Here is a 27,310-nt window from a genome sequence, read left to right on the forward strand (position 1 = left end):
TCGCTCATCGCTCCACTGATCCTCTCTCACGTGACCACGTCCACTCTCAGCCCAACTCGCAAGTGAAGTGCACGCGAGTCGCGAATTGCGTTTACGACGACAGCACCCCCGACCAACCCCTGACGGCGAACGGCGAACAGCCTAACAACTCGGCCGTCAGGTTTTTGGTGTTGTACGTACTGGACCGTGCTGTTGGACAGCCACGAGAGCTGCTTCAGGCTCGTATCGACTGCGAAAGTAAGTATTAATTTTTAAAGTACAAAATGCTTCAATCGTCAATCATTTTAATTGTAATAAACGCTGCAAAAGGGTTCCGAAAATAACGCAAAGACCAAACGTTGCCGATTTGTAGCGCGTATGCAACTCGCTGTTCCTGATCGCCAAGGTTTTTTTTCATTTACTCAAAAAATAATGCAACAACCATCAACTGGTTTATGCGTCTCGCAAGTTCGTGCTTGTTTCTTTTACCGACTACCTTGACGTAAATATTCTGAAAATTTATTCTCGCACCTCGATCCGCGCGCGACTTGCATTGCAAAATGCCATCATTCATTTTCAGCATGCCCATCATGTTTGTTACGCAGAAAACAGTCTTCGTGCAAGTTAATTTTTATGAAAAAAATAATTAAACTGTCAAGCCTATTGTTTATAGTCATAAACAAAACTTTTTGTTTCTATACATAATTCAACTAATTGCTATACAAATCTTGCAAAAAATATATTTTCAGGAACATTTGGTGTGGAATAATTATTTTATTCCTCTCTTAATTTGTTTTTTTTTTTCTTACTGTGGCTGTGTCATCGGGGAACTTTATTGTTTTTTTTTTATTCAATTAATTTTCGGCTTACAATTCAATTCATTTTTTTAAGGGCTTTCTTTTTAATTATTTCTTTTTAATTTCTGGCAATTGTTTTAAGTTGAATTCTTTTCAATTAATCTTGCGTTTATTTTAAATTTAAAGTAGCTTTAAATTTGTAAAATAATTAATACAAATTCAATTTGAATTAGCTGGTAGAATTCATGGGATTCCAATTCACTTCAAGGGAATTTGTAGAGGCATTTTAGAATTCAACTGTAAATTCACAGAACTTTCTAGATGCATCTAGAAAGTTCTCAATGTAAATCAAATGGGTGGGTGGGTTTTGCACGACCCTCCCAGGGCTGCTACCCGCGCTATAAAAAGCGCTCCGTCTGCTGGCTCGATGCAGAAGGCTGACAGACCTCAGATAAATCAGAGGACACCTGGACAACCAGTGCAGTTTCGGACACCCGTCCGAACCCTTCGCACCCGTCCGAGCCGTCCCAAGGCCCCGACCGCTGTCTTGTCCCGACGCTGTCTCGTCCGAGGACAGCCGGAAGGCCGACCGCGTCCCGAGCCCCTCGAGCGGCACACCTGTGTCCATCGTACTGTCCGGGGTGTGGCTGAGCCGTCCGAAGCCGTACGGAGCAGCTTTGCCAGCTCCTTCCTGTCCGAGGAATCGGGCGCCGACGTGGCACGCCGCCAGCGAGTGCTCGGACGAAGGCGTCCGAACGTCCGCCGCCAGAGACCCGCACGCCGTGGGCCCCGGCCGCGCCAAGAGCCGCCGCCGACCTGCAGGGAGCCGCCGGGTTCCCAGCAAGGACGTTTCCAGTTTAATTTTGCTTTATAGCAGCACAACTTGCTCCTACAGAGCGGCGCTCCAGATTTGATTTTATTGATAGAAAATTGATTAAACTCGGAATACGGAGCAACTTTAGAAACCTTGATTTTATTGTTGGTTTCCAATGTTGCCATTAATTATAGCTTTTGAAAATTGCTCCCACTTAATTTTTCCAGGGGTTATATTGGATTATGTAAATAAAATGGTCAAGTTTTTAAAATAAATTATGAATAATCGCTCATTACATTATTCTGCGACCGCTCATAATCAAAGATCAAAGCTTTAGTGTCGATGGCAGGTCATTCCAGGGATTAAAAAACCCTGAATGAGGACTGACGCTGACCAAACACACTTTGGGCCAGAAGGTGGCTGCGGCTGGCCCGCTGGAGGCGGAGGTGCAGATTGTTGTCGCGTCGCCTTCAATAACGCGTAATTGTTGAATTCACTCTCGTTCTCACCGTTCAGATTTCGACTTTTTCATTTGTAAAATATTTGTAAAAGCAGACTGTTTTCCAATGTTGGCCGATCATTGACAGGTTTAGATCAAGTCAATTTGACGTGAAAAATTTTGCTCAAAAATAGCAGCCAGATGAATTAATTTTTCTCGTCGGAACGAAATTGAAAGCGAAAATAAAAAAAAAAAAAAAATGGACTAAAGGCGTCACTAGCATTGGAGGAAAAACGGCTTTTGTTCAGTGGGGGGTGGCCGAGAGAAATGCGTGTCATTCAGGCCGGGTGTGGGAAAAAAGGAGCTCAGACGCAGAGTTTCGCAGCAAAAAATCTACATTCATTTATTTATGTATTTATTCTCCATTCAGATACAATATTCCATAAATTCAAAAAGTGGTCATTTAAGACTCGCTTAGTTGGGGATCTCGACCATTGCGTGGCCGTTTTTCCTTAATTTCAGACAATTACAATTGACTTTCCAATTTTATGAAAAGAATCGAAAAAGCTTCTCTGTTGGTAGATTTTTTACCATAAAGCTCAAATTTTGGAATAATTCTATTGTGTTATGGGCACCCATTGCCCCAAATATTTAAAACGTTTCAATTCATAAACTTTAAAAATAGCGCGGAAATGCCCTGAAATAATTTTAAAGGGTTTATTTTAAAAATCTAGGAATTTTTTTTTTACAGATGACCAAACTGCCCAGCATGGGAATTGAAGAAATTCTTCACAATTTTGCGACCCTGTGTATTGATAACCTTTGTTATCATCAGGCGCACCGCCTGGTTCAAAATGACGATGGTCGCGAATTGTTGATCCAGAAAGTTGAGTTTGGCCTGCTGAGTTTAATAATTGATCAGGTATGCTTTTTTTAGACGGTTTCATTATTATTTAAATTTATATTTTTTATTCAAATGATTAAAATTTTTGTTTTAGGTGGGAGCGCAGTCTCAAACGCATGGAGGAGGTCAAGTATGTGTGATTTTTTATATTATAATAAATAATAATACACCACAAGAGACTAGAGGTCCCAGCCAGCTTTGCATAACATTGAAAACATTTTCAAAAAATTATTTTCAAATTTTCGTTTTCTCTTAATAAAAACTTGAAAAAATTTGCCCAATGCAATCGTGGGCCGTATGGGCTGTTATTTACTTTTTTTGCTTCTAGCAATAATACATACAAATTGTGAGCAGATTTTTTAAAATTGATGAATTTCATAAAGATATCACTCAGTTTAAAAATAAAGAATTCAATTCAACTTAATGTTAAAAAAATAGCATGATTATTGTGTAAAAAGGTTTTATTAATAGCGATTAATTTTGGCCATTAATTTCTTTTCTTATTTACAGGGCTCAGATGATGCTGATGAAGAAGAAAAACAGAATTTAATTAAAGTCGTCGAGAATCTGGTGCCAAGTTTCCTGCAAAGACTGGGCAATGCTAGCTGTTTTTTCATTCCCTCACCCGAAGAAACAGTCAACAAACTGATTGACACTGTTTATGATTTCTGCGTAGGTTTTTTTGCAAAATTAAATTTATAGACATTTCACTCCAGCTCTTTTGAGCGAAGCACGACTTGTTAGGAAAAAATAGCAGTGCGCGAAAATTTGCCCCCTTTGGGCGGCGCATGTAATAAAAAATATTATATTGCGTTTAAAAAGATTTTGGATTTTTTTTTTTTTTAATTTCGAAGGTTCTTGGCCCAAAGTAACTGAAATTAAAGGCACAACCTGAGTTTGAATTCAATAGAAATTCCAAATCTTTTAAAAATAATTGTTATAAAATAAGAGGGAGCAAAGTGAAAAAGCGCGGGAGTGAAAATTAAAAATCTCTTCATTACATGGTTTAATAATTGTGTAACTATTTTTTATTTTTCATTTCAGCATCCGGAACAAACAGGTGATGCTGAGGGAAACTTAACGCAGTACCTCAATGTTTTGGTGAGTGGTTTTAGTTTCAAATGAATGTTTATTGGGTTCCAGTGAAGGAAGGGGTGTTAACTAATTTCTTCCATAAATTATTAAATACTGTGCATTAAAATATGAAAAATTAACATCATCATAAAAATTTTATCTTTAATTGTTAAACCTCTACAGGAAATGTCCAGTAATGAGGCTTCTGGGTCTGATGAGGAGGAACCAAAGGATAGTGCTGCGCAGGGTGATGTGGAAACTTCAACAGCTGATCCTCCAAATGATCAGTCTGATGCAAATGAGAAAGTGGAAGAAGAACCAGAGCTGGATGTGAGTACACTCCATTTATAATTGGGAATGTGTGGGTAATAAAAGGGTGTTTAAAAATGCTTTAATTTAGAATATTTCTTACCTTCTTTTACTTACAGGTCAAGAAAAATTTGGAGGAAGACGATATTGATGATGTCTTCAGCCGTTACACTATTGTGTCGTATATTGCAGGAGCACTACTGCTAAAATTTTTTTCCAGAGAAGACGATGTCCGAAATTTCACTCTAAAACAAGGCGGCAAAAAAAAATTTTGCCACCACATATTGTGCCCGAGATATATGGTATTTTCTAATTTTGTATTAATGTTTACGTTTTTAGCTATAATGATTTAATTTTAGATATCTTAAAAAAGAAGAAAAAAGTGTGCACCCTGCCTCAATTGACTGAAATCTTGGAGAGGAAACTGTACAACATCAGTTGGAGTACCAAAGCCAAAAGAACAAAAGCTGCAAAACAAAAGCTGGAGGTGGCCAACCAAGATAATCCAGCTCTCATGAGGAAAATACACACAACATACCAACTGAAGATTTGATAACATTTTAATGATAGAGGATTATATATATATATATTTTTTTTTAAACGGAATGGTCAATTTTGTCGTATCTGCTGATACATGTTTTGTGGTGCTGTCGTGTTAGTTAAATTGTCTGTGTCAATTTGTCACTGTCACATGAAAATATATGTTAACACCTTTGTTATAGGTACTAAAATTTTTGATTAGCGATATTCTAAATTTGAAGAAGATTAAATTGAATGGATTTTTAATTAATAAATAAATATTGATAATTTAAATTTAGAAAAAGTTTTGCTTACTGACGCAGCGTTAAAAATAACGTTGAAATATATCTTTGGATAAACTGATTCCTCTATTATTTATTATACTTGGTCATCTCGGTGGCTTTAAACTTTAAAGTGAAAGGCGCTACCAAAGCTCGGGTAAGTTTCTTACAAAATCCACTTAAAATAGAAAATTTTAATGTTTCATTTCCAGGCTGCGATGAGAAGGGTGAGTTTTGATCCCTTGGCACTGCTGCTGGACGCCTCTCTTGAAGGAGAACTGGAGCTGGTCAAGAGAACAGCGACCCAGGTGACCAACCCAAGTGCAGCCAACGACGAGGGCATCACTGCCCTTCACAATGCGATTTGCGCCGGCCACTTTGAAATAGTCAAGTTTCTTGTGCAGTTCGGGTGTGATGTGAATGCTCAGGACAGTGATGGCTGGTGAGTTAAATTAAAAAAAAAATAACGAGAAAAATGCATGGCTAGCCAAATTGTACAATAGCATAAAGTAAATAAAATTAAAACTATTATACTGTTTAGTTCAATTAATACAGGAATTGAGTAAAAATCTTATACAATTACGAATTAAGAAACTCTAAATTCCAAGTTTGTTCTTCCTGGATAAGTTTTCAATTTGTAAAAATAGATTTGAAAACGTACTCGAAAATCTATTTCTTTTCAATTATTGAATTTGAAATTGGGCATTTGCTAATTTCTTCATTTTTTCAGGACCCCTCTTCACTGTGCGGCCTCTTGCAACAACCTTCCCATGGTCAAATTTCTGGTGGAGCACGGCGCCTGCATTTTCGCCACAACCCATTCCGATATTGAAACGGCAGCAGAAAAGTGTGAGGAGGATGAGGAAGGTTTTGACGGATGCTCCGAGTACCTGTACAGTAAGTTGTTCTCATTCACTTAAATTGTGATTTATTAAAACAAATGCTTCAGGTGTGCAGGTGAAGTTGGGAATCTTGAATCAGGGCGCTGTGTACGCCGTGTACGACTACGAAGCTCACAACACCGACGAGCTCAGTTTCAACGACGGGGACCAGTTGGTGGTTCTCAGAAAGGGCGATGAGTTGGAGAGAGAATGGTGGTGGTCCAAGATTGGCAGCAAGGAAGGATATGTCCCTCGCAACCTTTTGGGGGTAAGTTTCAATTATAGTGAATAAAAAAATTAAACATTAGCAAATTAATTTTAACTGTGAATGAATGTGTGAGGTATAAAACAAAATAAAGAGGAGTAAAATTTTTATCATATATTTGCAATGATCACTTGTTTATTAAGATACATTGTCACATGTTTAAAACAAGAGTAATGCAATTAAACTTTTACAGAAACCCTGGGACATGTTTTAATTTCTCAAGTGATTTGTTCGTTTGATGATTTCCAACAAATTAATTGCTACACAATTTAACAAAGAGCTTGGCTTCAATGGACAGATTGATATGTGACTCTTCGTCTTGAAGTCAATATATTTTGATCTCATCTAAGGCAATTAATAAAAAAAAAATATAAAATAAATTGTTCCTCAATTATACTTTCTTGTCGGCTGATGATATTACTTTGGTCACAACTTGCTGCGTAATAAGCATAAGTACAATTATAAATTCGAAGCATTCATAATGAGTTTATATTATATCAGGTGGGGGCACAGAAATATCCAAGGAAGGGTATTTTTTTTTAAGGCACATAACCAAAATCGTTTCTCTTAGCAATAATTTTAGATTTACAAGATTGAATTTTTGCGATTTTCTTCAACAACGATAATTGTTACAAACACTCATTTGAGGGGCAAGTGGGGAAAGAAAAGCAGGTGCGCGAGTTTCTTGTCCGGTGATATATATCATTTGTCTCAAATCATACATGCTTGACTAGCTTATAAACATGATGATTTTATAGGCTAGAGCATTTTACATATCGTAATATCTGTATTTATATAAAATATTTCCATTTTGCTTAGTCGCGTCGTATATAATATTTATAATAACATTTTTTTATGTATAATACAACAACAAATACTCAACTTCAAGTACATTTTCCAAGTCTATTACCACTGATCCTTTACATTTCATCTTTAGTTCGCCTTTTTATTACTCAATCGTTTCTTTCTCACCCATGCACTAACAAGTACTGATTTGAAGGCACAATTCCTACGCGCAGATATTTGAATCCCACTAGTTCTTTTTTGTGTATACTTGAACTGGTCCCACGGCTGCAGCTCTCGACTCTCAACTCGGCTCAAAGGATGCTGTGACGGCCTTCGCGCCTCGTCCTCAACTTCTGTCATTCCACCTTGCTCGGTTTCACTCTCGGATAAAGCTGAGATAAACAAAAATTGAATTAATACACATTCTGAAATGCAAATAAAAAAAAGAGTTGAAAATCAACAGAAGTTCCTTTATTAATTAAAATTGACTCGATCAAAGACTTATTTCAAAAGTGTCTGATATCCCATTAGAAGAACATTTCATTTAAAAAAAGAAGATATTATAAAATGATGAAAAAATAACAATAAAAAAGAAAAATACTTCTATCCTTATCATTTTCAATTGTAAATTTTTTATTGAATTTAAAGGAAAATAATTCCGGAGGTAATAAATTTTATAAATTTGTTCAAATTGTAAATTTTTATCCTACTTTGTTTCAGGCTTTCATTAATTATTTCAGTTTGAACCATTAAATTTGAAATTATATAATTTACCAATATTTAATTTTTTGTTATTCACTAGCATTGAAACTTACCCCCAAAAGGTTGCGAGGGACATATCCTTCCTTGCTGCCAATCTTGGACCACCACCATTCTCTCTCGAGCTCATCGCCCTTTCTGAGAACCACCAACTGGTCCCCGTCGTTGAAACTGAGCTCGTCGGTGTTGTGAGCTTCGTAGTCGTACACGGCGTACACAGCGCCCTGATTCAAGATTCCCAACTTCTCTTGCACACCTGAAGCATTTGATTTAATAAATCACATCTTAAGAGAATGGGAATAACTTACTGTACAGGTACTCGGAGCATCCGTCAAAACCTTCCTCATCCTCCTCACACTTTTCTGCTGCCGTTTCAATATCGGAATGGGTTGTGGCGAAAATGCAGGCGCCGTGCTCCACCAGAAATTTGACCATGGCAAGGTTGTTGCAAGAGGCCGCACAGTGAAGAGGGGTCCTGAAAAAATGAAGAAATTAACAAATGCCCAATTTCAAATTCAATAATTGAAAAGAAATTGATTTTCGAGTACGTTTTCAAATATATTTTTACAAATTGAAAACTGATCCGGGAAATGCAAACTTGGAAGTTGGAGTTTCTTAATTCGTTGTATAAGATTTTTATTCAATTTCTTAATTAAATGAAATTAACAGTAAAAAAGTTGTAATTTTATTTACTTTATGTTATCGTACAATTTGGCTAGCCATGCATTTTTCTCGTTTTTTTTTTTTTTTTTTTAATTAAACTCACCAGCCATCACTGTCCTGAGCATTCACATCACACCCGAACTGCACAAGAAACTTGACTATTTCAAAGTGGCCGGCGCAAATCGCATTGTGAAGGGCAGTGATGCCCTCGTCGTTGGCTGCACTTGGGTTGGTCACCTGGGTCGCTGTTCTCTTGACCAGCTCCAGTTCTCCTTCAAGTGAGGCGTCCAGCAGCAGTGCCAAGGGATCAAAACTCACCCTTCTCATCGCAGCCTGGAAATGAAACATTAAAATTTTCTATTTCGAGTGGATTTTGTAAGAAACTTGCCTGAGCTTTGGAAGCGCCTTTCATTTTAAGGCCACCTTTTCTCGCGCGCTTTACCAGTTGCTCTCCGGCTGAAATAATTTTGATAGAAATTATTAAAGATTGAAGATTGCAAGTCTAGACACACAAACCAAAAACAAAAAATTCAAGAATAAAAACGAGTTTATCCAAAAGAAATTTCAATAAAAAATTGTACAAAGTGCAAAGTTGGAAAAATAAGTCAGAAAGTAATTTTTTCCATCTCATGTGTTTGGTGATTTATTTAATGAATTTAATCAATTCTAACAATGAATTATTTCTAATTGGGCAACTATGTATAATCATCTGAACAAACAATCGTCCATACCCCTGAATGAAATCTGCATGAAATTGAAATAAGCGTATTTCTTGCATTTTGACATTTTGCACAAACAAACGTACAATTAATTATGTAAAATATTCTTTTTAAATTTAGAATAACTCAATCAGCAGTAAGAAAATTCCAAGAATTTTATTATAACTTGTTTCTTTATGTACTCTGCAAATAAATATGAACAATACAGTAAAATGAAAATAACCGAAAATATCTAAACCCTCTATCTTCCCTGACTACCCATACAGTTCAATTTTAAGATAATTACATAACAAATTTATCGCAGTTATTAACACTTTATGTAGAATAATGTCACAATAATATCATAAACAATCCAAAGCAATTCCAAATTTGGTTGAAGGAGTTTATGTATAACAAAAAAATGTAATTTTAAATAAAAAATTATAAAGAAAAAAGCAATAACCATAATTTTTTTTTTTAAATATTATACAAGAATATAAGAATTAACTTACAAAGATGTTCTTGGTTGATGTTGTTCATGAGGTCGACGTTGTCCATTTTCTCCTCGTTGGGCATGACTCTGTCCGGCTCGTCGACCGACGTCTCCTTCAGGGGAGGGTCGGCCAAGTGGGGGCTGAGGTCAGCCGGCGGCGGCTCGTTTTCGGGGAAGAGGAAGGCGGGGGGCATTTCGATTCGCCGGTTGCTGGCGACCGAGGCCTTCAGCTTGGGCTGCTCGACTGCCATCAAAGGTTTTTTGAGCGCCAAAGGGCGAGCCTTAATGGGCAACTCACTGTTCTGCCGCTTGCCGGGCGGGGTCGATGGCTCCTCCGCAGGGGGGTCCGTCGCTGGGGGCGGCGGGGGCGAGTTGGGCTCCTCGTTGGGCGCGTTCTGCTGCGAGTTTTGCTGCTGCTGCTGCAAAATTTGCTGCAGGAGGCGCGGCGGGGGTGCGGGCTTTGGGGGCAGCGCCGGGCGCGTTTTGGCCGTAGTGCTCTCGGGGTTGACCTCGGGGGTGCCGATGGGAGTTGAGGTACTTTGAGGTGGAGACAGGGTGAGGTTCTGGGAAATAAATATTTAATTACAAATTTTTGAACTGATTGAAATTCTTCATGAATTTAAGTTAACATGTAATTATTGAAATACATGGATAGTTTTATATTTTTGTTTAATACATTAAAATCAATTCTATAAGCCAAGAAGACCTGATCCACTTAAAAATGCATTAAAATGTATTTTTATATATTTAAATTTTAACTTAGTAAAGGCTGATAGTATTTATTTTAATTTTCTATTTAAATTATTCATCTTATTTAATTAAGCTCTTGATAATTTTTATCATCTAAAATTTTGATATTAAAACTGCATGTCATGGTAAAGTAAAATGTTACATTAAAATAGTTTTAAAACTTTAAATAAGTAAATCTATTAAATAACCCAATTGAATTGTAATGAAAAGAAAATATAAATTTATTTTAAAACATAATATATGTTAAATTATAATTTTAACTATTTATTTTTACATACTTGTGGTACAGCCCCTGTCGTTTGCGTTTTGCCCTGATAGATGGGGGACGGCTTTTGTGCATGGGGTTGCTGCGCCTGCTGCTGCTGGTTGGGGGTGGTCACCACTGATGGAGCCACGCTGCTCACAGGGCGCTGAAATGGCAAAATCAATAGTCAGAATAGAAGAAGCAAGTCTCACTTTCTCTCTCTCTCTCAATTTTATCCTCATTTCGTTCGTGTCCAAGGATGGTCACCGGCGCCGTTGGAGAAAATAAAAAATCGAGAGCAAAAAACGCTTCCGCCGTCCCGGTGATTAATTAAATGACTCTGTACATACCTGTTGCGTGGAGAGTGGGGTGCTGGGGGTTGAGGTCACCGGCTCTTGTTGCTGCTGCGGCTGACCTGCATGGGGCGGGTGACTGGCGCCGGCCACCTGTTGCACCATCGAGGCCACATTCAGGGCCAATTCCGCCCCACTGAGTCGGTGGGACCCTCGGGCCCCGTTGCCGGAGCCGCCCACTGGCTGGCCCCTGGAACCAGCAGGAGGTGGAGGTGGAGGCACGTAGGCTGGGCCACTTTGTAGCCTGTGGAAAAGTTGCATTTTTTTATTTAAAAAAAACCCGCAAAAAATTTAAGATTTTTCTTACTTGTTTATATCAGCAAATTATAATGAAATGAAAATTAGCAAAGATCATTGAAAACGATTTGGAGCTTTTTGAGGATTTTGTATCTTTAACCCTTTGAATTAATTTGTATAAATATACACAAAGATGAGTAAAAGTTAGCTTCACTATCAAAGCAAAATTCTTACAAACCCAGTGAAATTAATGAAAGACTCCTTGAATGGTTAAATCAAAACTTTTTAGCAATATAATTAAATTGTTGTTTTATCCACGATCTTTTCAATAATGAGTGTAAATGAGTGCTTAAGAAGAACAAATTAAATTAACAATTCAAAAATACAGAGAGCTGGGTTTTTTTTATTAACTTAAAATGGTAAGATACCTTTTTTAAATTAAAAATTCCTGCATTTTGCAAACTATTAAGTGAAGTTTTACATAAATTGCAAAAAAACTATCTGCAATTTCACATATTTTTGTTGCATAATCCACGAATATATTGCTCCAGGACTTGCTGCTTATGAAATTTCGTAGTCTTCCTTTTTTAATATAATTTCATGTTATTCTTTAAGTATGTAATCAGCTTTAAACCAACCTTTGTTGTTGTTGTTGCTGCTGTTGATGTTGGTTTGCGTTCGACTCCTGCTGCTCCTGATTCATGCCGATGGCGTGTCCCTTTTTGGCGTTGGCCACCGCCGGCGCACTGTGCACCAAGTTGACCATGTTGTTGTAATTGTTGTTGTTGTTGACGTTGTTGTTATTGTTGATGAGGTGCGGCTGCTGGTCCTGGTTGTTCTGCAGCTCGGCCGCCTTGTTGGCCGCGCGGCCGGCGGCCAGCGAGGCCGCGAACTTGGTGTTGTATGGCAACGTCTGGTACTTGGGGTCGCTTTTGCTGAGCTGCGGCGGCGGCGCCTCGGGGGCCAGCGGCGGGTTTCGCCGCCGCAAAAACGGCTCCACCGCCGCGATGTTGGGCCTGCTCGACGCTCTGGGCGCCGCCGAGTTCAGGTTCAGCACCTGAGGGCCGCCGGCCTGTTGCTGCGCCAACTGGGACGCCAACTGCTGGTTCAGGATGCGTTTTCGGTGCAGACGTTCCTGCAACTCGGAGATTCGAGCGTCGATCCGAGCCATCTCGTCATGTCTCGCCGTGATCGCGTCCCGCTGCTGACTCAATTTTTGACTCTGCTGCTCATTTAGTTTGTTGCGGTACTGAAAAGCAAAAGAAAATTCAAAATTCATTCGAGAATCGTCATAGATATTCTTTTTATTTTAATAAATATTTTTTGCATAATTAACATAATTCTTCTGTTCAACATTTGAATATTAAAATATTGAAACTTTGCTGGAAAAAAAACGATTTAAGAGAGAGAAATTAACATTTGGGCACCGAAAAAGGTTATTATTCTTTATAATATTCCTTCAAGCCTTTTTAATTAAAATTTAAATTCTTGTGATACAATTTTCACTTTTCACAATTTTGCGAGTGAATTGTTTTAGTCTTAATTTTTCAAAGATAATATTTGTTTTTATTAACAATCTTTTAAAATTTTGAATTTACATGACGAATTTAAAGTTTTCTCTGTTATAGCTTGATTGCCTTGTTTGAATTGATTTTACAACTAAATTCTATCAAATTATGGACAAATATTGTTACAACCACTTCTATAATCAAAATCACAAAATTGAATGTCAAATTTGTTGGAAATAAACTTGTGTGTAGGCTGACTTAATGTAAACAACTCCTTAATTAATGAACATTGAAAGGAATTCTCCTATAATTATTGAATATGAACTCCAGTCTTCATTTAATGAGCAAATTGTTTACTTAAGGAATTTGAATGAGAAATCAGAAAGCTGGAATTGACAAATTCCGATGTCTCTCTTGGCGTCTTGCAAAAAGGTTTAATTAAAATGAAAAGAGCCCTTTCACTCTAACTAAGGGAGGCACGCACTGCTCTTCACAGAGCGGTGGAGAGGCAAAGTTTAATTTAATTTGGCAACGCAAATAAAGAACCAAGGCAAAAATAAAATCGTATTGATGAACCCCTTTTCAGAAAGCTTCAAACCGGCATGGAATTTTCTTTCCTCGCTCTCCGAACAAAAAGTAAAATCGCTTTTATCTCTCTCGGTTCGTTTAATGTTTCTTTCGCCGATACGTCGCGCGTTTATTAAGTCTGCGACGGCATGTTATAAATGAGACTCGGCGCAGGGTGAGAAAATTCACTCGCCTTTTTTCGCCCTTTACTGCCGAGCGGCGCAACTTTGACAAAATATATGACGTCGAGTGCAGAATGTTGTTTGGCCAAATAGCTCTCAGCCACTGACTTATTTACCCAGACCAACCCCTGGCCGCGCCGTCCAATTTATATCCGCCGTCCAGCCGCCCATTTAAACTAAATTTATTGGTCAGGTTGAATTTTTACGGCTGCGTGCAACCGGCGCCGCACCCACTCAAATGCAAATCGCCCCCGCGCCGACAGTTACAAACCGCCACGACTTTCATTCGGTTGCACAGTTTGACCGTTCCGATTGTTTTTAAAACAACGTTTGTTTGTGTTAAAAGACGGAAAACCAACCTTCCAACCACTGAATTTAAAAATATTATGGGGAGTGAATAGGGATAATATTGAAATTAGTTTTACTTGAATATTTCATTATTTTAAATTACAGAAATATTCGCAGTTTAAATTAGAAAATAAATTCTTAAAAAAACACCAAGTAGCAATGAGATGATTTTGAGGAATTATTTCTGCTCAAATTATCGTGTGCGTGAATTTTTGATAAAAATTAAATATTAAACCGTTTTTACTCCAAACCGAAATTTTTTCAACATTGATCGTCTCATTGTTGAATTTATTTTTGAAAAGTTAATTTTATTTGAAAATCCTACTTCGATAAATTTTATTTTTTAATATTTGGAAAAATTTAATAAAGTTGAATATTTATTTAAAAAAGCAGCCAATACTTATAAGACTTGGATTGACCAAATAAACAAATGAAAAAAAATGGTTTTTCTTGTTCCGATTCATCTTTCATTCCGCGAAAGTGATAGTCAACAATGCAATTCAGCAGGGTGCGTGTCCGTTGGGACGGCTCGTCATCGCAGACAAAAAGTAGAGTAGTGAAAAATGATAGGTACCATCAATTCGCGGCGAAGTTTCTCCAATTCGAGAGCAGCCACCGAGGGTCCATTATTGGCGTTGTTGGCTCCGGCGGAGGCGGCGCGGCCCCTCTTGACCTCCTCCAGTTGCCGGGTCAGCTCTTCCACTTTGGCCACGGCCATGCAAAGCTCCTTTTCCTTCTCATTGAACAAAGCTCGTATCGAGTCCAAGTCGGACGCTGCAACAAAAGGAACAAACGCATTCGGTTAATTAGTGGCGCTGCAAATGACAAAGTTTTAATTGAACGTTAATCAAGAAGGGTCTCTAATGGTTACTGCCGTGCACGTGTAATTACACCCCGCGTGCAGCCTTAATACGGCCGTTTGATAATTGCCACCGGGAAATAAAAAGCAAAGAGGTTTTTTTCCTATTCTTTGCTCGAGCCCCGATTTGCTGGGATCGGCGTTTTAAAATTAAGGGCGTTGATTAATTAGTGCGTCGGTGAGTTTTCTCGCCCGAGACAAAAACAAGAAGTGCGCGGCTGTGCACGAGTTTCTGAAGCGCCGAGCCTATGTGTCCTTGAGAGGGAGGATCAAAGCCGAGGACCATCAGACTTTCAAGTGCGCACTCGACGCAATAAACATGATGCGATGGAGCGCGGGTCACGCGGCAATACAAGGGACAAACAGGATCGGCAAATTAGCAATGTCGGTTTCCAGTAACAGAGGAGCGAAGGAAGGATCAAATTTTTGGTATCCAAGGAGGATAGTTAGGATTTTAGTTAATTGTAACACCATTTTTTTTTTCAATTTCAAATCTTTGAGGCAGTATTTGAAATATAATTTGTCAGCCATTTTTTTTATTTTTTAATTAAATAACTGAAAGTTATCTTCAATTTAGTTTCAGAAGTTTGTTTATTAATTGGGTTCAAAACTGAGGGCAACTTTGCCCCATACATGAACTCATCCATATTAATGAAAAATAAAAATTTAAAATAAGAGAGAAAGACAACATTAATATTTCTCAATGAATTGCTTTGTCAGCGTTGCCTTGAAAAAATTTAATAAAATTTAGAAAAAAAATTTATTTAAAATAAATTTATTGCAAATCAGCGGCACAAAATCTCCGAAAACCATACCAAATTCTACAACACTCTCGCAATGGGTAATCTAACTCGGAAGTGTGTTCAGATAATAGCCATCTTATGATATAAAAAATATGAATTAATTCTTTATTTGTTGCAAATTTTACACCAATAGTTATAGAAATCGGCGTTTTTTAGACCAGGAAAGCAATTTGATAGGTATTATTGTCCATTCTATCACGATAGAATGATCAATAACGTGCGCGCGCGTGTGTGAAGAGTTCCCGGACGAGAAATGTTTACCTGGACGTAATTGAAACCCAACCGTTTCCAAACAGTTTTTTTCTCATGCAATTTTCCTCTCTGCGTACGTATATATTTGAGCATAATTTTATTTTTTGCTTTCACAGGAAAAAAGTAATCGAGACCAGCAACATTTTATTTATTTTACGTTCTGATTGATGCTGGTCTCTCTGTCAACTGACAACGTGGAATAAAACAAATAGTTTGGTAAGTAAATACTTGCGAGCGATCAAATCAGGCGGGCAGCGAGCCAAACACGCCGATTTTCTCGCTTTTGCCAAATTGTTAATATGGGATAATTTAATTAATGATATAATTCAGCCATTCAGAGAGAGGAGGGCCCTGATTTATTCAGACAAACAAAGCCCCGGCGTTTCCCTTCTTGGTTTACAGAGGAGATTGTAATTCCACGGCGGTGAATGGAATTCCAGGGCGAGAAATCGTGGTTTCTATTGTGTGCGGAACGGGTTGTGATATTGTTATGGTGCGCCCCGTTTTCTGGCCAAGCGCCAGATTAGAATCAAAATTAAAGCAGCAAACTGAAGTAATTTCATATTTCATTACACGGTGATCATATTCTAATCCACGACATTAACTCTGAACCTGTCCAAGGAAATGGTTTGGTTTGAATTACTGTACTTTTGATATATTAAATGACAAAAATTTAATTCCTGATTAATTCAATACAAGCAGATAAATTGTAACTAGATTTTGATGGAAAGATAATATGATGTATGAATTTAAAAGGTTCAACAACATTGTTAATAAAAATTAAATTTCTTTTCATTACAAAAAATACATTGATTAATTCTGTCCCTTAAATTCCAGTTAAAATATAATAAAATTTTAATTTAAAACGAAAAGTAAAAATTATTTAAAATACATATAAATCATTAAAAATTTTACATTTAATTGTGAAAAAAAAGGAAATTATATATTATTTATAATTTAAAATAAAAAATATTTACAATTTCATTTTTTACTTATGACTTAGGAATTAAGCGCGACAGCTTGTCAAGAGTTCCGGACAGATTGCACAGCGGCGCGGGCGTGCATGCAAATGCATCGTCGGACGTGGGATTAGCCGCAGTCTGTCGGTCGTTCCGTTCGATCAGAGCAAGCACACATAAATTCAAAACACACGCACGTTCTTTTCTCGGTGGGTTTTCGGGCCGTATCCAGCGGGGAATATATTGTCGGTGCCAGGCGGCGCCCGATGTCTGGCAAATGTAGATAAGATTCGCGTCTCATCTCGCTCGACCGGCTGCTTCTGTTCAGCCTCAACCGCCACCGGTGCAGCCATAAACAACGAAAACGCAGGCGGAAAATCCGCCCACCGCTCGGTTTTTGCCGCGCGGCATTAATCTCATAAATAAATTGATTGCTCCTTGTGGCCTAGTTCTCGCAGTCGAGGCACGTTTTTGCCAGCCGCACTCTAATTGGAAATCAATTATCATCGCTTTTACAGAGCGAGAGGCAAAAACCGATTAATGCGATTATTGATTGTACCGATCGACGGGTGAAAAAGGGAAGCAAGAAAATTGTGTGTGAGCTTCCAAATTTTGCACTCTTTTTATTGAGTAGGACTTCCATTTATCTATTTTCAACCTCTAATAAAATTGCTTAGCTGGTGCAAATAGTCTTGCTGGTTTGTTTAATTTCTCCAAAATCTAATTCTGAGAACATTAACCTTTGCCAACATGCCACATTAAAATGAAAAATTATACACAATTCACCATTTTTTTTTTTTTTTTTAGATATTCATGAATACGGACTATTTTGATAATTTTTTACTAATTTTATTGATTTTTTTAAATCTTTGAAGTATTACTTATTATTGTTATGCAGATTCTAAGACTTTTTACGTTTCTTCTACAGGCAGAATCGCAATAACTGGTTTGATTTCAAGAAAATTAATCCCAAATCACACTTTGCTTAGAGTCTAAAGAACCTGACAAAAGGAAAATAATTTCAGCCCAATTCTGTAATTAATTTTCAATATTATAAAAGAGTTTAGTCTCGAATTAAAATTTTGTGAATTATTTCTAATCTTTGATGCTGAAAATAATTGTTTGAGCTTGACCAAATAAATTTATTTTTTATCAAATCACACACAGAGATTTAAATTATTTTTAATTACTTTTACTTCATTTTCCGTGATAAAACATTAAGCTTATCACGCACAATTAATTTCCAACACAATTTCGTTCATTTCCGAGCCACAAAAGTTAATGGCCACTAAAGAGTCGCATTAAAGTGGGGATATTACGTTTTAGTTATTGCAGCACACCGGGGATGAGAAATAACATACCGAGCATAATTTCCACCCCAAAGTTGAGACGTTGTTCGGTTGCATCCCGGCACAGTTTGTAATTAATAGTGCACATTTAATAATGGCGCGGAAGGTATGCAGAAGACTCTAGCGCTCGTCAGCAGGAAATTGGGCCATAAATTGAGCGCGTAATTAAATTTCGATTCTGCTTTGAATTCAATAAATATTCGCAGGAGGGGCGAAATTGCTCGGAAGGTATACGAGGGAAAATGACTTTTAGCCCCTCGGCAGATTAATCTTGGTGGTGGAGAAGAAGAAGTTCATCATCGCGATGAGGCACCACCTCTCTCTGATTTCGCATGCAAATAAAACTTCGCGGCGTAAACAGCACCGTGAAATTTCATACTCACTCCCAAGAGAGGCCAACCGCGTTTTGGTCTTTGTGCTGTTCCGCCGCTGAGGATTTGGTTAATGGAATGTCTAATTGAAAGCAACAAATTTCGCGCGTGCCACCCGAGGAGAGACGTGGGTGAAATTTTAATTCCCTCGCAAATTGCCTCTTTATTTACTCTCAGAGGCGAACCTTATTTAAAAAGCCGCATCTCCTAATGAAAAATGTGAAAGTGCATTTTTCTTTTTTTAATTATTAAAAAATTGTGCATGCACAAGGTGAATAAGGGTGGCTTTGAAAAAGGGAACCGATGCGCGGCACCGAGAGAAAGAAAGAAAGAGAGAAAAGTCAAAAGTTCATTTATATGCTAAGCTCGGCGCTCTCCCTTCAAGTCTGCCGGCTTGATTAAAAAATACAAAGGCTGCACCCTGTGAGAGCCGCGGCCAGATTGTGGATTGAGAGCGGAATAGAGAAAAGGAAAATCAAAGTGAAAAGTCATGAGCTCGCGCCGTTTAATTTGCAGCGGAAGAGGAAAAAATCAATGAGGAATTTGCATCAAAATATAACTCCCGAGTGGGGAAGAAAAGATCTCTGAAATAATTTATTTCCAAAGTGGCAGTTCCATTAAAGAGAGCATCTTTTAGCACGCAATATTACTAATGGCGTGTTCCACTCTTATTTTTTTATTCTCTTGCCAAGGAGGAATAAATTTTATTCGTGTATGTTTAAGGGTTTTTCCTTTTTTGGAGGAAGATTTGTGCGACGAACGCAAAAACGAATGAATGCAAACCGAAACTCGGGGAGAAGGAGCAATTCATACAATTTGTCTCCGTCGTCGAGGCTAAGCAGATGCTTCAACTGATAATTTTGCAATTTGCTTACATGGAAAGGAGCGAGCTCTTATCACACCAGGAAAGGAGGAAGATTTTCTCAATCTCTTTAATTTCGGCTTTGGAATTGCATTCAAACGCAGAGATAATCGCACTTGCGTGGGAACGGTAGCCGGCTAATGACACAAAACACGGAATTGCCGGCGAGAGCACGTTTAATGGCCGCGCAGAGAGAGCAGGAGCATCATTACGTGCAGCATCCAATCGTGGAGTTATGGCATTTTTACGTGACCCGCCGCGGACAAACGCCACTTTGCTTACGGCCGAATCTTTTGAGCTTTCAAAATTTAAGGTCAAAGGCAAAGGGACGAGAGATTGTGATGTTGGCGGCAAACCGCAGATCACGACGGACAAATCTTTTCAAAAAAAGATGTAAGAAGAAGCAGCAGGAGTTTTATCTAAAAAAGCTCGTTTCGGAAAAGGCGTACGGTTTCAGAATTTAGAATGACGTAAAAAAAATGCACTTTTGAATAGTGTTTACATTTGGAATGTAAAAAGCTCATCTAAATAATTAAACACGTTTATTAAAATTAATATATTTTTAAATTTCTTCTGTTTTAAAGTTTATTTCGTTATTATCACCATTTATGGCATTAATCAGTAATAAATTTATATCAAATGTAAAAAATTCAAATTTTAACAGTCAGCAGGAATTTTAATTATGCTAGATTAGATATAAACTTGAATACTATTTTTTTTTAACTTCGTTTTTTTTTTATTCTCGTATGTCTCCTACCTGTAGATCTGATGATTTGAAAATAAATTTTTCTCCAATCTCCGTACTCTGTCTGAGATATTTGCGTATCTACTTAATGTTTCAAATGATTGTTCAAAAATATTATTAAACTTTTATGATCTACTCAAATTTTGTAATGTAATTCACAATTTAATTTTATTTAAACTATTTTAATCCAACACAAATATGTAGAACGTCTTTTGCTTGGTTGTGAGAGAATGAAAAGTCTCTCCGCACCTCTTTTCCGGCGGCGGCGGCAACAGGGCTCTGCTGGAAAGTAATGTTAATGTGACTTACGAGGTGCTTTCCTTCCTCTGGGAGAGCACCGGAGCCCAAAACGCCAACTAATTATTTATCTGTCCAGCAGGGAGGGACTATAAGAATCGCAACACACTCTTATTTTTTTCCTCCAGGGCCGGCGTGGAAGTGCGATAAATTGCGCTGGCGTGTCCCGCTGATTGCCGGCGGCGCCCGAAAGAAGCGGAGGATATTAGAGGGGCTGTTTTTGCCACGAGAGAGGAGGAAGTGCGCCTCTTGCAAGGGATGCTCTCTCTCTTGAGCGTAGAAGAATAAGGAATTCCGGCGCAATAAATCAGCAAGGCGGAGAGTAGAACATTTTGAGGAGAGTGAGTGGTGGTGCACCTAGACTTGTTTGCAAACTCGGTTTTATTAGGGCTCGAATTCGATAATCTCACCGTTAGAAGCTTTAGAAGTCCATTAAAGTGCACCTCCTTAATGACGGACCATTTGTTTCTTTCTCTCCTCCCTGCTAATGCATTATTCTTCTCCGCGACAATCTTTCGGCGAAATATGGGCCGCCGCGGCTTTAAAGTTCACCTTGTCAGCAAAACTGCTGGCGCGCACCAGCAGCCAACTTTTTAATTCGAAAAGTTGCTCTGCCGGAGCATTACGGATGAGCCGAGTGTGTTTTTATACGCGAATGCTGCGGGTAATGAGTTTAGAGCGGCAACGGTTTTCTGCTCTGGCAACTCAAAGAAGTGAGTTGAAGGTGTGGGAGGAAAACAGTGATGCGGAATTTCATTACACGCGCACTCATTTGATCTACATTATTTGTTAATGAAAAAAAAGAAACACCAATGATATATTAACAACATTGCCTCTTTTTTGTTTCAAAAACGTGCTTCAGTCTATTGTTGATTTAATCATGGCGGATAAATTTATGGAATCAATATAAAATTTTTTTATTTCTGCCAATGTATAAAATATTTTTTTTTAATTTTTTAATTTATTGTTTACAACCAAATATCAATAATTGTTATTTTCCAATAGCAATGGTCATGTCCTTATTTAACTCTAATTACATTCTCTTACTTGTGCTGATGTAAAGGCAATAATTATTTATTTTTATTTAAAAAATAATTTAAATTTAAAAATTTAATTGAAGTCTATAATATTGATAAGTATTATCAGTTAATTTAATAATTATCAAATAAAAAATAAAACGTATAAATTAAGAATAAATTGTATGTAAACACATGATAACTTATTTAATTTTTTTAAATTTTCATTTAATTGGTTTTTATCAGCCAAATTATATTTTAAAGTGCTTTTGCGCTTTTTTAGGTTAACTGCAATTCGCCTGATCGCCAGATATGGCCAATTACAGCGGCTAATCTGCGGTCCAAGTCGTGCGGCAGGTGCAATAAATGGCTCTGCCTTTCCTGCCCGAATTTCCTGATCGCGCGTCGAGCCTGATAACGGACGTCCCTGGCGCTTCGCAACCCTTTTGTGCTCGATGCGCCGTGCGGACGATTCCTGCCACCGTCGTGTAATTGGTGTGGGAACGGCAGCATTGAACTCGCAACTCACCAGTCAGAGCACCGGTGACGTAACGTTTTGGCGCCGCCAGCGACTACTAGACGGCGATGCGTGGACGATAAGAAGTCGAGCCAACGTGACGTACGAGGAGAGTAAAATATGCAACCCGTCGACTTTACTACAAAGGAAAATAAAGCGTTTCAAAGAGGAATAAATAGTCATTTTTTTAACGTGAATTGCAGGAAACAAGAAATTTAAGAAAATTATATTGAAAGAATTTGCATCTAGTAATGATAAACATTTTTCTATTTTACTTTTCAAATTACAGTTTTGTTAATTATGCATTGTTATGTCCAACATAATTAATCAGTTAAAATAAAAACACAGATTAATTTACTGTATTTGCTTTTAAGTACCAAATTAACTTGACACCCAAAATTACAACGAAAAAAAATTTAATTAGGTAGATGAAAACAATTGTTATTTATTGTTAACATAAAGATCTTCCTTTTTTCATAAGTACTATAATTTCTAAACATTTTAAGTTTTCAGCTCAATTTTTGTTGTAACATTTTTTTCTCTTTTATGAAGAAAGAAATGAGGTTCACCAGAGGAATTTTAACAATTCCTCCTCTTTCCATAATGCAGGCTGCAAGTTAGTAACTGCGGTGCGCTTTTCTCGCGGATCGATTTGACCACTGCGCTCTGGCAGAGAAAATTTAAATATATTCGCATACTTTTATCTCCTTTCTGGCTCGCGGCGTGCCGTTCATTCACCTGTTTCTCGGTCGCGATCACCTGCTGCGCTGGTCAATTCCCACAGCAGCCTCCTTTGAAACAGACTATCTCATTTGCATGCCCGGGAAATGGAATTTTTCTCTCTCGTGCTTCTTTCAAAATTGCCGATCCGAATCTAACGCGAGCTAATATTATTATATGCCGAAAAAAGCTGGTCGGACGCTGTTGACAGGGGTCGGACTGGCGGTGCATCTCGAGCGCATTGACAGGGGGAGAAATAGGCTCGTCATCCGAGAAGTGTATTCATGGGTGGATATGACATTCGGGTTTGGGTGGAAATGAGATGGAAGCTGAAAAGAAGAGGAAAGCCGTGGAAAAAGTGGTGGTGTGCCCCGCACTCCTCAAGAGAGAGGTTATATCCGGCCTGAGGGTGCACTGATGACTCCTAATGCCACGCACAGCGAAGCGCTTTTTCGCAATACACCTCGGTCTATCTAATGCGAAAAGTTTTGAGGAATGGCGAAATAAATTCCACCCGTGAATTATGCTCTTTTATTAAACTGATCGTTTTGAATAATTTAATTCACGCCAAAGTTCACTGTGATGATGGATCTTGTAAATTTTGTCATTCTGATTCAATTTGTTTTAAAGATTAAACACAACTTTTCTACGTTCTACCAGGAAAACTATCTTAATATTTTTTTAAACAATTTTACTTATTTCAGTTTAACTCTCTTTTTGCACAAAATTCAATGTTTATATCAATTGGAAATTTGATGACTTTTTAAGCAAGAATTTAACTAGAAATTTCAATAAATAATTTTTAAAGCAAGACTTTTTATTATTAAATGATCAGTGCCGCAAATAAAACCAAAAGCAAATTTTGCTAAAGCTTTTTACGGTATAATTTAGATATAATTTTTTTTTATATAACGCGTCAATACAATTAATTAATGTTTTTTTATTAAATGAAGAGCAAATGCATATAAAATCCGAACCGCTCGTTCACTAAATTAAATAAATTATTATATTTTCCTTTTCAAGAAATTAGAGGCATTTGTAAACGAGTTAAAAACTTTGTTTGCAAATCGTGGAATCGGTAAATGCAAAGCATCTCAAATTTCTCAAAGTTTTTCCCTCGGCAAGTTTAGAATTCGTAATCACTTTTTCCCCATCGTCTCAGCAAATATCAAGAAAAGTTTGTCTTCTCTTGCACGGGCTTCTCATTAATTCAATATACAGAAAATTAGCAGCGCGTCTCTTTATCTCGGTCGGATATCGAATTTGCAGCGCAAGTTTATAGCCGCGGCCCATTTCTCTCTCCGTCCTACACAGCAAATAATTAAATAGAAAGACAATGTGCAACAGCAAAGACGAGTTGCCGGCGGGAGAGTGGGTGTTGGCGAACGAGCCGAGTTTCTATATCTCGACATGTACTTGTACGAGAGCAGTAACTGGGCTGCTGAAGGAGTGCTGAGCCGCAAGAAGACTTCTTCTTCTTATCCATAACGCCCGCACTTCCATTCACAGTGAGAGAGCGAGCGAGTTTTGTACCGGGATCAATATGCAATCGGCGCGGCGACGACAAAAACTTGTGGGCTGACGAGGGTGCTCCCCGGGAGAATTAAATCATTGTGCAAATTAGATCTACCGAAGTTGGGCCAGGTGAACTGAGGTCTTATACTTGGAAGTTCAGAGTTAAATTGGTTTATTAAAATGAAAAATTGCTGTTTTTGTTTAAATTTGCTCGTTATTTTTGCTTAGTTGAATATTCCATGAATCCATATATTTTTCAGAAATAATTTAAATGAAACAATATTTAAATTATTTTTTAAAATTCATGGAAAATTTCTATTATTTTTCAATAAAAAAAAATAATGATAATAATGAGCATGAAAACCATATCCCTTATAATCGATAAGACATTCTTCATTCTTCTCATTAATCGTCCGAAAATGGCGCCTTGCCAATGATTTTGATGAACCTTAAAAAAGCATCCTTTGGCTCACAGCTATCAATTTCGAGCACGCTTGATTGAACCTTTGCTGCAGTTAATTAGGCGGCGTGAGGCGACACCACGTTTTAGATAATTAACACGAGCGAAACGACCGCAGCGACGAACGATAAATTCATACGTTGGTCGCCACCAAAGTGCCAAAGCCGCGAGTGCGAAATTCTATTGGTGCACGGAGTGGAATATAACGATGCTTTATCAAGCGACAACTTTTAATAAATTCCAAAAGTTCGCCTCCACAGCGCGCTGCTGGCTCGTGAAAAATTAATGACGATTGTTGAACTCGGCTCTCGTAATTTTCATTACAGACCGACGACAACGCGAGCATGAAAGAGACGACGCCGTGTGATTAATTTCTACAATGAGCGGGGAAAAATCTGCGGTTGATTGACATTTGAGCGTGTGTGGATTGATTTTTTTTATAAATACGGGTTGATTGACCTAAGAGAAATTCTCCAATTTCCATCGGCATTCCAGACAGAAAACAGTTTTTGTACAATTCTATGAAATATGATTTCAATCATTTTTACATAATTATTGAAGTGAAAATCCAGTAGATCAAATACTAATGGTTATGGCGTTAGACACTTGATTGGAAGATCCTGCGTTGAAGTCAAGTTTTTGATTGAGAGGGTCCGGCTTTTCGGATTAGAACTGCGTCGACCTCTCACAACTTTTATGTTATTACTGCGAGGTTGAAAATTAAGGCGGAAGGAGATGAGAAATGTCTTTAATTAAAAATAATATTATTAAATCATTAAAAAATTTAATAAAATACTTCTCGGAATAAATTACCAGCCCTACCAACCAAGAATTATAAAAAAAAAATAGGTTCAATACACCTACGCCGGATCCAATCGTTATTATTACAGCACTTTTAATGGGGTCTCGTTCCTTTTTATAGTTAATAAAGAAGCAATAAACGAGACCGGTATCATCCCTCTCCCTTTTTCCTCACGCAACAAGGCCCAAACAAAATGCCATTATTTTCGCCAGGACACGGAAAAACCGGTCGCAAAAAACGGCGGCGAACCGAGATGGCTCGTCTCTCTTTAGAGGTGGCAGAGTTTTGCTTGTCAGCGGCGGTGAGCATGATGGATTATTTGTTTGCCAATGACTGTGACACTATTTTCGCACCAGCAAATATACACGTGCAAGTTCGACATGTTTAATTAATGAGTGTGCGAATTGACACCCCGTGTTTTGTCCGCTATTTGTCTGGATTAGGTCGCACTCGACTTTGAAATTGCCGTTTGAAATGGAGGGAACACCTCAACAGAAATTACGTTTCAAATCACAGTATTGGTTTTCAACACCTAAGAATTATTTGTATTTTTAAATTAAAAAGAACTCAAAATTTCAAGACTGTGGCCAAAATTGCTATTAAAAAATTCTTACTTACAATTAGAAGGGTTTAATTCATTTTAACCTTTGGGGACGTTTTGTGTTTTTTTCTCACTAATTGTAAGTAACTTGAACCAAATAAGCAAGCTTTAGATTCAAATAATGCTTTATGGGGAAAAGGTCAACCAAGGAATTAAATAATTTTGTCGTAAGTCACAAAATTTCTTCCATTTTTTAAACAGAGAACAAATTTCTCGTTCTATACGCAAATTGAGGAATTTTTCAAATTATGTTTTTTACTCATTACTTGATTTTCTTCAATATAAATTCATTCATATTAATTTGCAAAAGAAAAAAGTAATCATATTGATTATACGGATTGAATTCAGTCCGATTTTGTAGGTCCCTCCATAAATTCCAACGCTTCCGAACGTTGGTGTTTCATTTCGCGAGTGCTCATGGTTTTTCATTGTTCGCCACCCAGCGAGACAAAGCGTGTCTGGACAATGCTAATTATCTCTGTCTGCCATCCAAGTGCGAATTATAATATAATATTTCGCCAGCTGCTGAATTGCAAACAAGCTTTTTGCGAGCCGGTTTGTTGTTGACATCGGCGGCATTTAAACTCGCTTCATACAAACCAGGGTGGAAGCGCTGCAGGCCAAATACTCTGGCAAGCGAATTTTCGCATTTGTGAAGTAATACACGAAGAGCTTTAACTATTTATATATAAATAGCAAAAGGGCACAGGATTTATAGCTCGGCCTTATCATAAAGAAGCACTCTTTTCTGCTCTCCGACCAGAGCTGTGCTTCTCGCTGAAATTAAATTACAAAACGTAATTAGAAACTACTCTCCGTTTGCAGGCCGAGTGTGCAGACCGAGTGTAGAGTACCGCGCACTAAAGCAAGCCAGTCTGTGAGTTTGTTTGTGCCATATTTATTCCAACCGGTCTAATTCCTTTGTCTTCCAAGCTAATAAACGAGTCGCAAATACTAAATTGGCTGCACACCACTCGCCAACCCTCTCCGACCCTTATTGTTAGACTCCAGACAGCAGCTGCAAACAGCCACCTTTTTAGTTTATATAACAAAAAAACAGGTGCTGCATGAACTCCTATTACGTTCTAAAGTTTCATTTATTTTAAAAGTCAAAATGTAAAATTCCTTTTTTTCCCTTAATTTACAATATATTTAAAATAATTTTGCATATCCAAGAGCTTACTTGCATTCAAGAATACGAATTTTTTATGATCAAAATTACCTCCAATATGATATTGAAGTACAAACTAAATGTTGTGTTGTTCTAGTTCAAGAACCACTGAAATGAATTAAACTATCGTCAACAGTAAAATTTTTATAGAACATACCGCA

General features: G+C 37.7%; 3 protein-coding genes across 8 annotated transcripts in view; 2 read left to right on the plus strand and 1 right to left on the minus strand.

Annotated features, from left to right (window-relative positions):
- Positions 1-29: 29 nt before the first annotated feature.
- LOC132199593 (uncharacterized) lies at positions 30-5,051 on the plus strand. The gene is made up of 8 exons (XM_059624436.1): positions 30-237; positions 2,781-2,951; positions 3,028-3,063; positions 3,444-3,605; positions 3,978-4,034; positions 4,191-4,337; positions 4,436-4,618; positions 4,676-5,051. The coding sequence occupies exons 2-8, from the start codon at positions 2,781-2,783 to the stop codon at positions 4,682-4,684; spliced, it is 765 nt and encodes a 254-aa protein (XP_059480419.1). The 5' UTR covers positions 30-237; the 3' UTR covers positions 4,685-5,051.
- Positions 5,052-5,242: 191 nt separating this feature from the next.
- Positions 5,243-7,460, plus strand: LOC132199594 (apoptosis-stimulating of p53 protein 1-like). Its single transcript, XM_059624437.1, has 3 exons — positions 5,243-5,558; positions 5,847-6,013; positions 6,066-7,460. Exons 1-3 carry the CDS (start codon positions 5,314-5,316, stop codon positions 6,287-6,289), a joined length of 636 nt encoding a protein of 211 aa, XP_059480420.1. The 5' UTR covers positions 5,243-5,313; the 3' UTR covers positions 6,290-7,460.
- LOC132199591 (apoptosis-stimulating of p53 protein 2) overlaps positions 6,677-27,310 on the minus strand; it is a 139,598-nt gene continuing 118,964 nt past the window's right edge. For 5 of the 6 annotated variants that reach the window (XM_059624425.1, XM_059624429.1, XM_059624431.1 and 2 more), the window contains 10 exons: positions 14,425-14,624; positions 11,884-12,494; positions 11,006-11,252; positions 10,690-10,821; positions 9,681-10,224; positions 8,859-8,926; positions 8,574-8,803; positions 8,116-8,282; positions 7,864-8,063; positions 6,677-7,440 (listed from right to left, as the gene is read on the minus strand). In XM_059624425.1, coding sequence (XP_059480408.1) covers positions 7,405-7,440; positions 7,864-8,063; positions 8,116-8,282; positions 8,574-8,803; positions 8,859-8,926; positions 9,681-10,224; positions 10,690-10,821; positions 11,006-11,252; positions 11,884-12,494; positions 14,425-14,624 — 2,435 coding nt within the window. In that variant the 3' untranslated portion in view covers positions 6,677-7,404. The remainder of the gene's footprint in view (positions 7,441-7,863; positions 8,064-8,115; positions 8,283-8,573; positions 8,804-8,858; positions 8,927-9,680; positions 10,225-10,689; positions 10,822-11,005; positions 11,253-11,883; positions 12,495-14,424; positions 14,625-27,310) is intronic. The other variant, XM_059624426.1, reaches the window with a different exon arrangement.

This window comes from Neocloeon triangulifer, unplaced genomic scaffold (genome assembly GCF_031216515.1).
Source record: "Neocloeon triangulifer isolate White Clay Creek 2 clone unplaced genomic scaffold, ASM3121651v1 ptg000014l, whole genome shotgun sequence".
In the NCBI taxonomy this organism is placed as follows: domain Eukaryota; kingdom Metazoa; phylum Arthropoda; class Insecta; order Ephemeroptera; family Baetidae; genus Neocloeon; species Neocloeon triangulifer.

Excerpts from the sequence above, each read along its gene's own strand:
- LOC132199593 (XM_059624436.1), top strand. The coding sequence starts at position 2,781 with ATGACCAAACTGCCCAGCATGGGAATTGAAGAAATTCTTCACAATTTT. Across the intron at positions 3,606-3,977 it reads ACACTGTTTATGATTTCTGC|CATCCGGAACAAACAGGTGA; the intron begins GTAGGTTTTTTT and ends TTTTCATTTCAG. Across the intron at positions 4,338-4,435 it reads AAGAAGAACCAGAGCTGGAT|GTCAAGAAAAATTTGGAGGA; the intron begins GTGAGTACACTC and ends TTTTACTTACAG.
- LOC132199594 (XM_059624437.1), top strand. The coding sequence starts at position 5,314 with ATGTTTCATTTCCAGGCTGCGATGAGAAGGGTGAGTTTTGATCCCTTG. Across the intron at positions 5,559-5,846 it reads GCTCAGGACAGTGATGGCTG|GACCCCTCTTCACTGTGCGG; the intron begins GTGAGTTAAATT and ends TCATTTTTTCAG. Across the intron at positions 6,014-6,065 it reads ATGCTCCGAGTACCTGTACA|GTGTGCAGGTGAAGTTGGGA; the intron begins GTAAGTTGTTCT and ends CAAATGCTTCAG.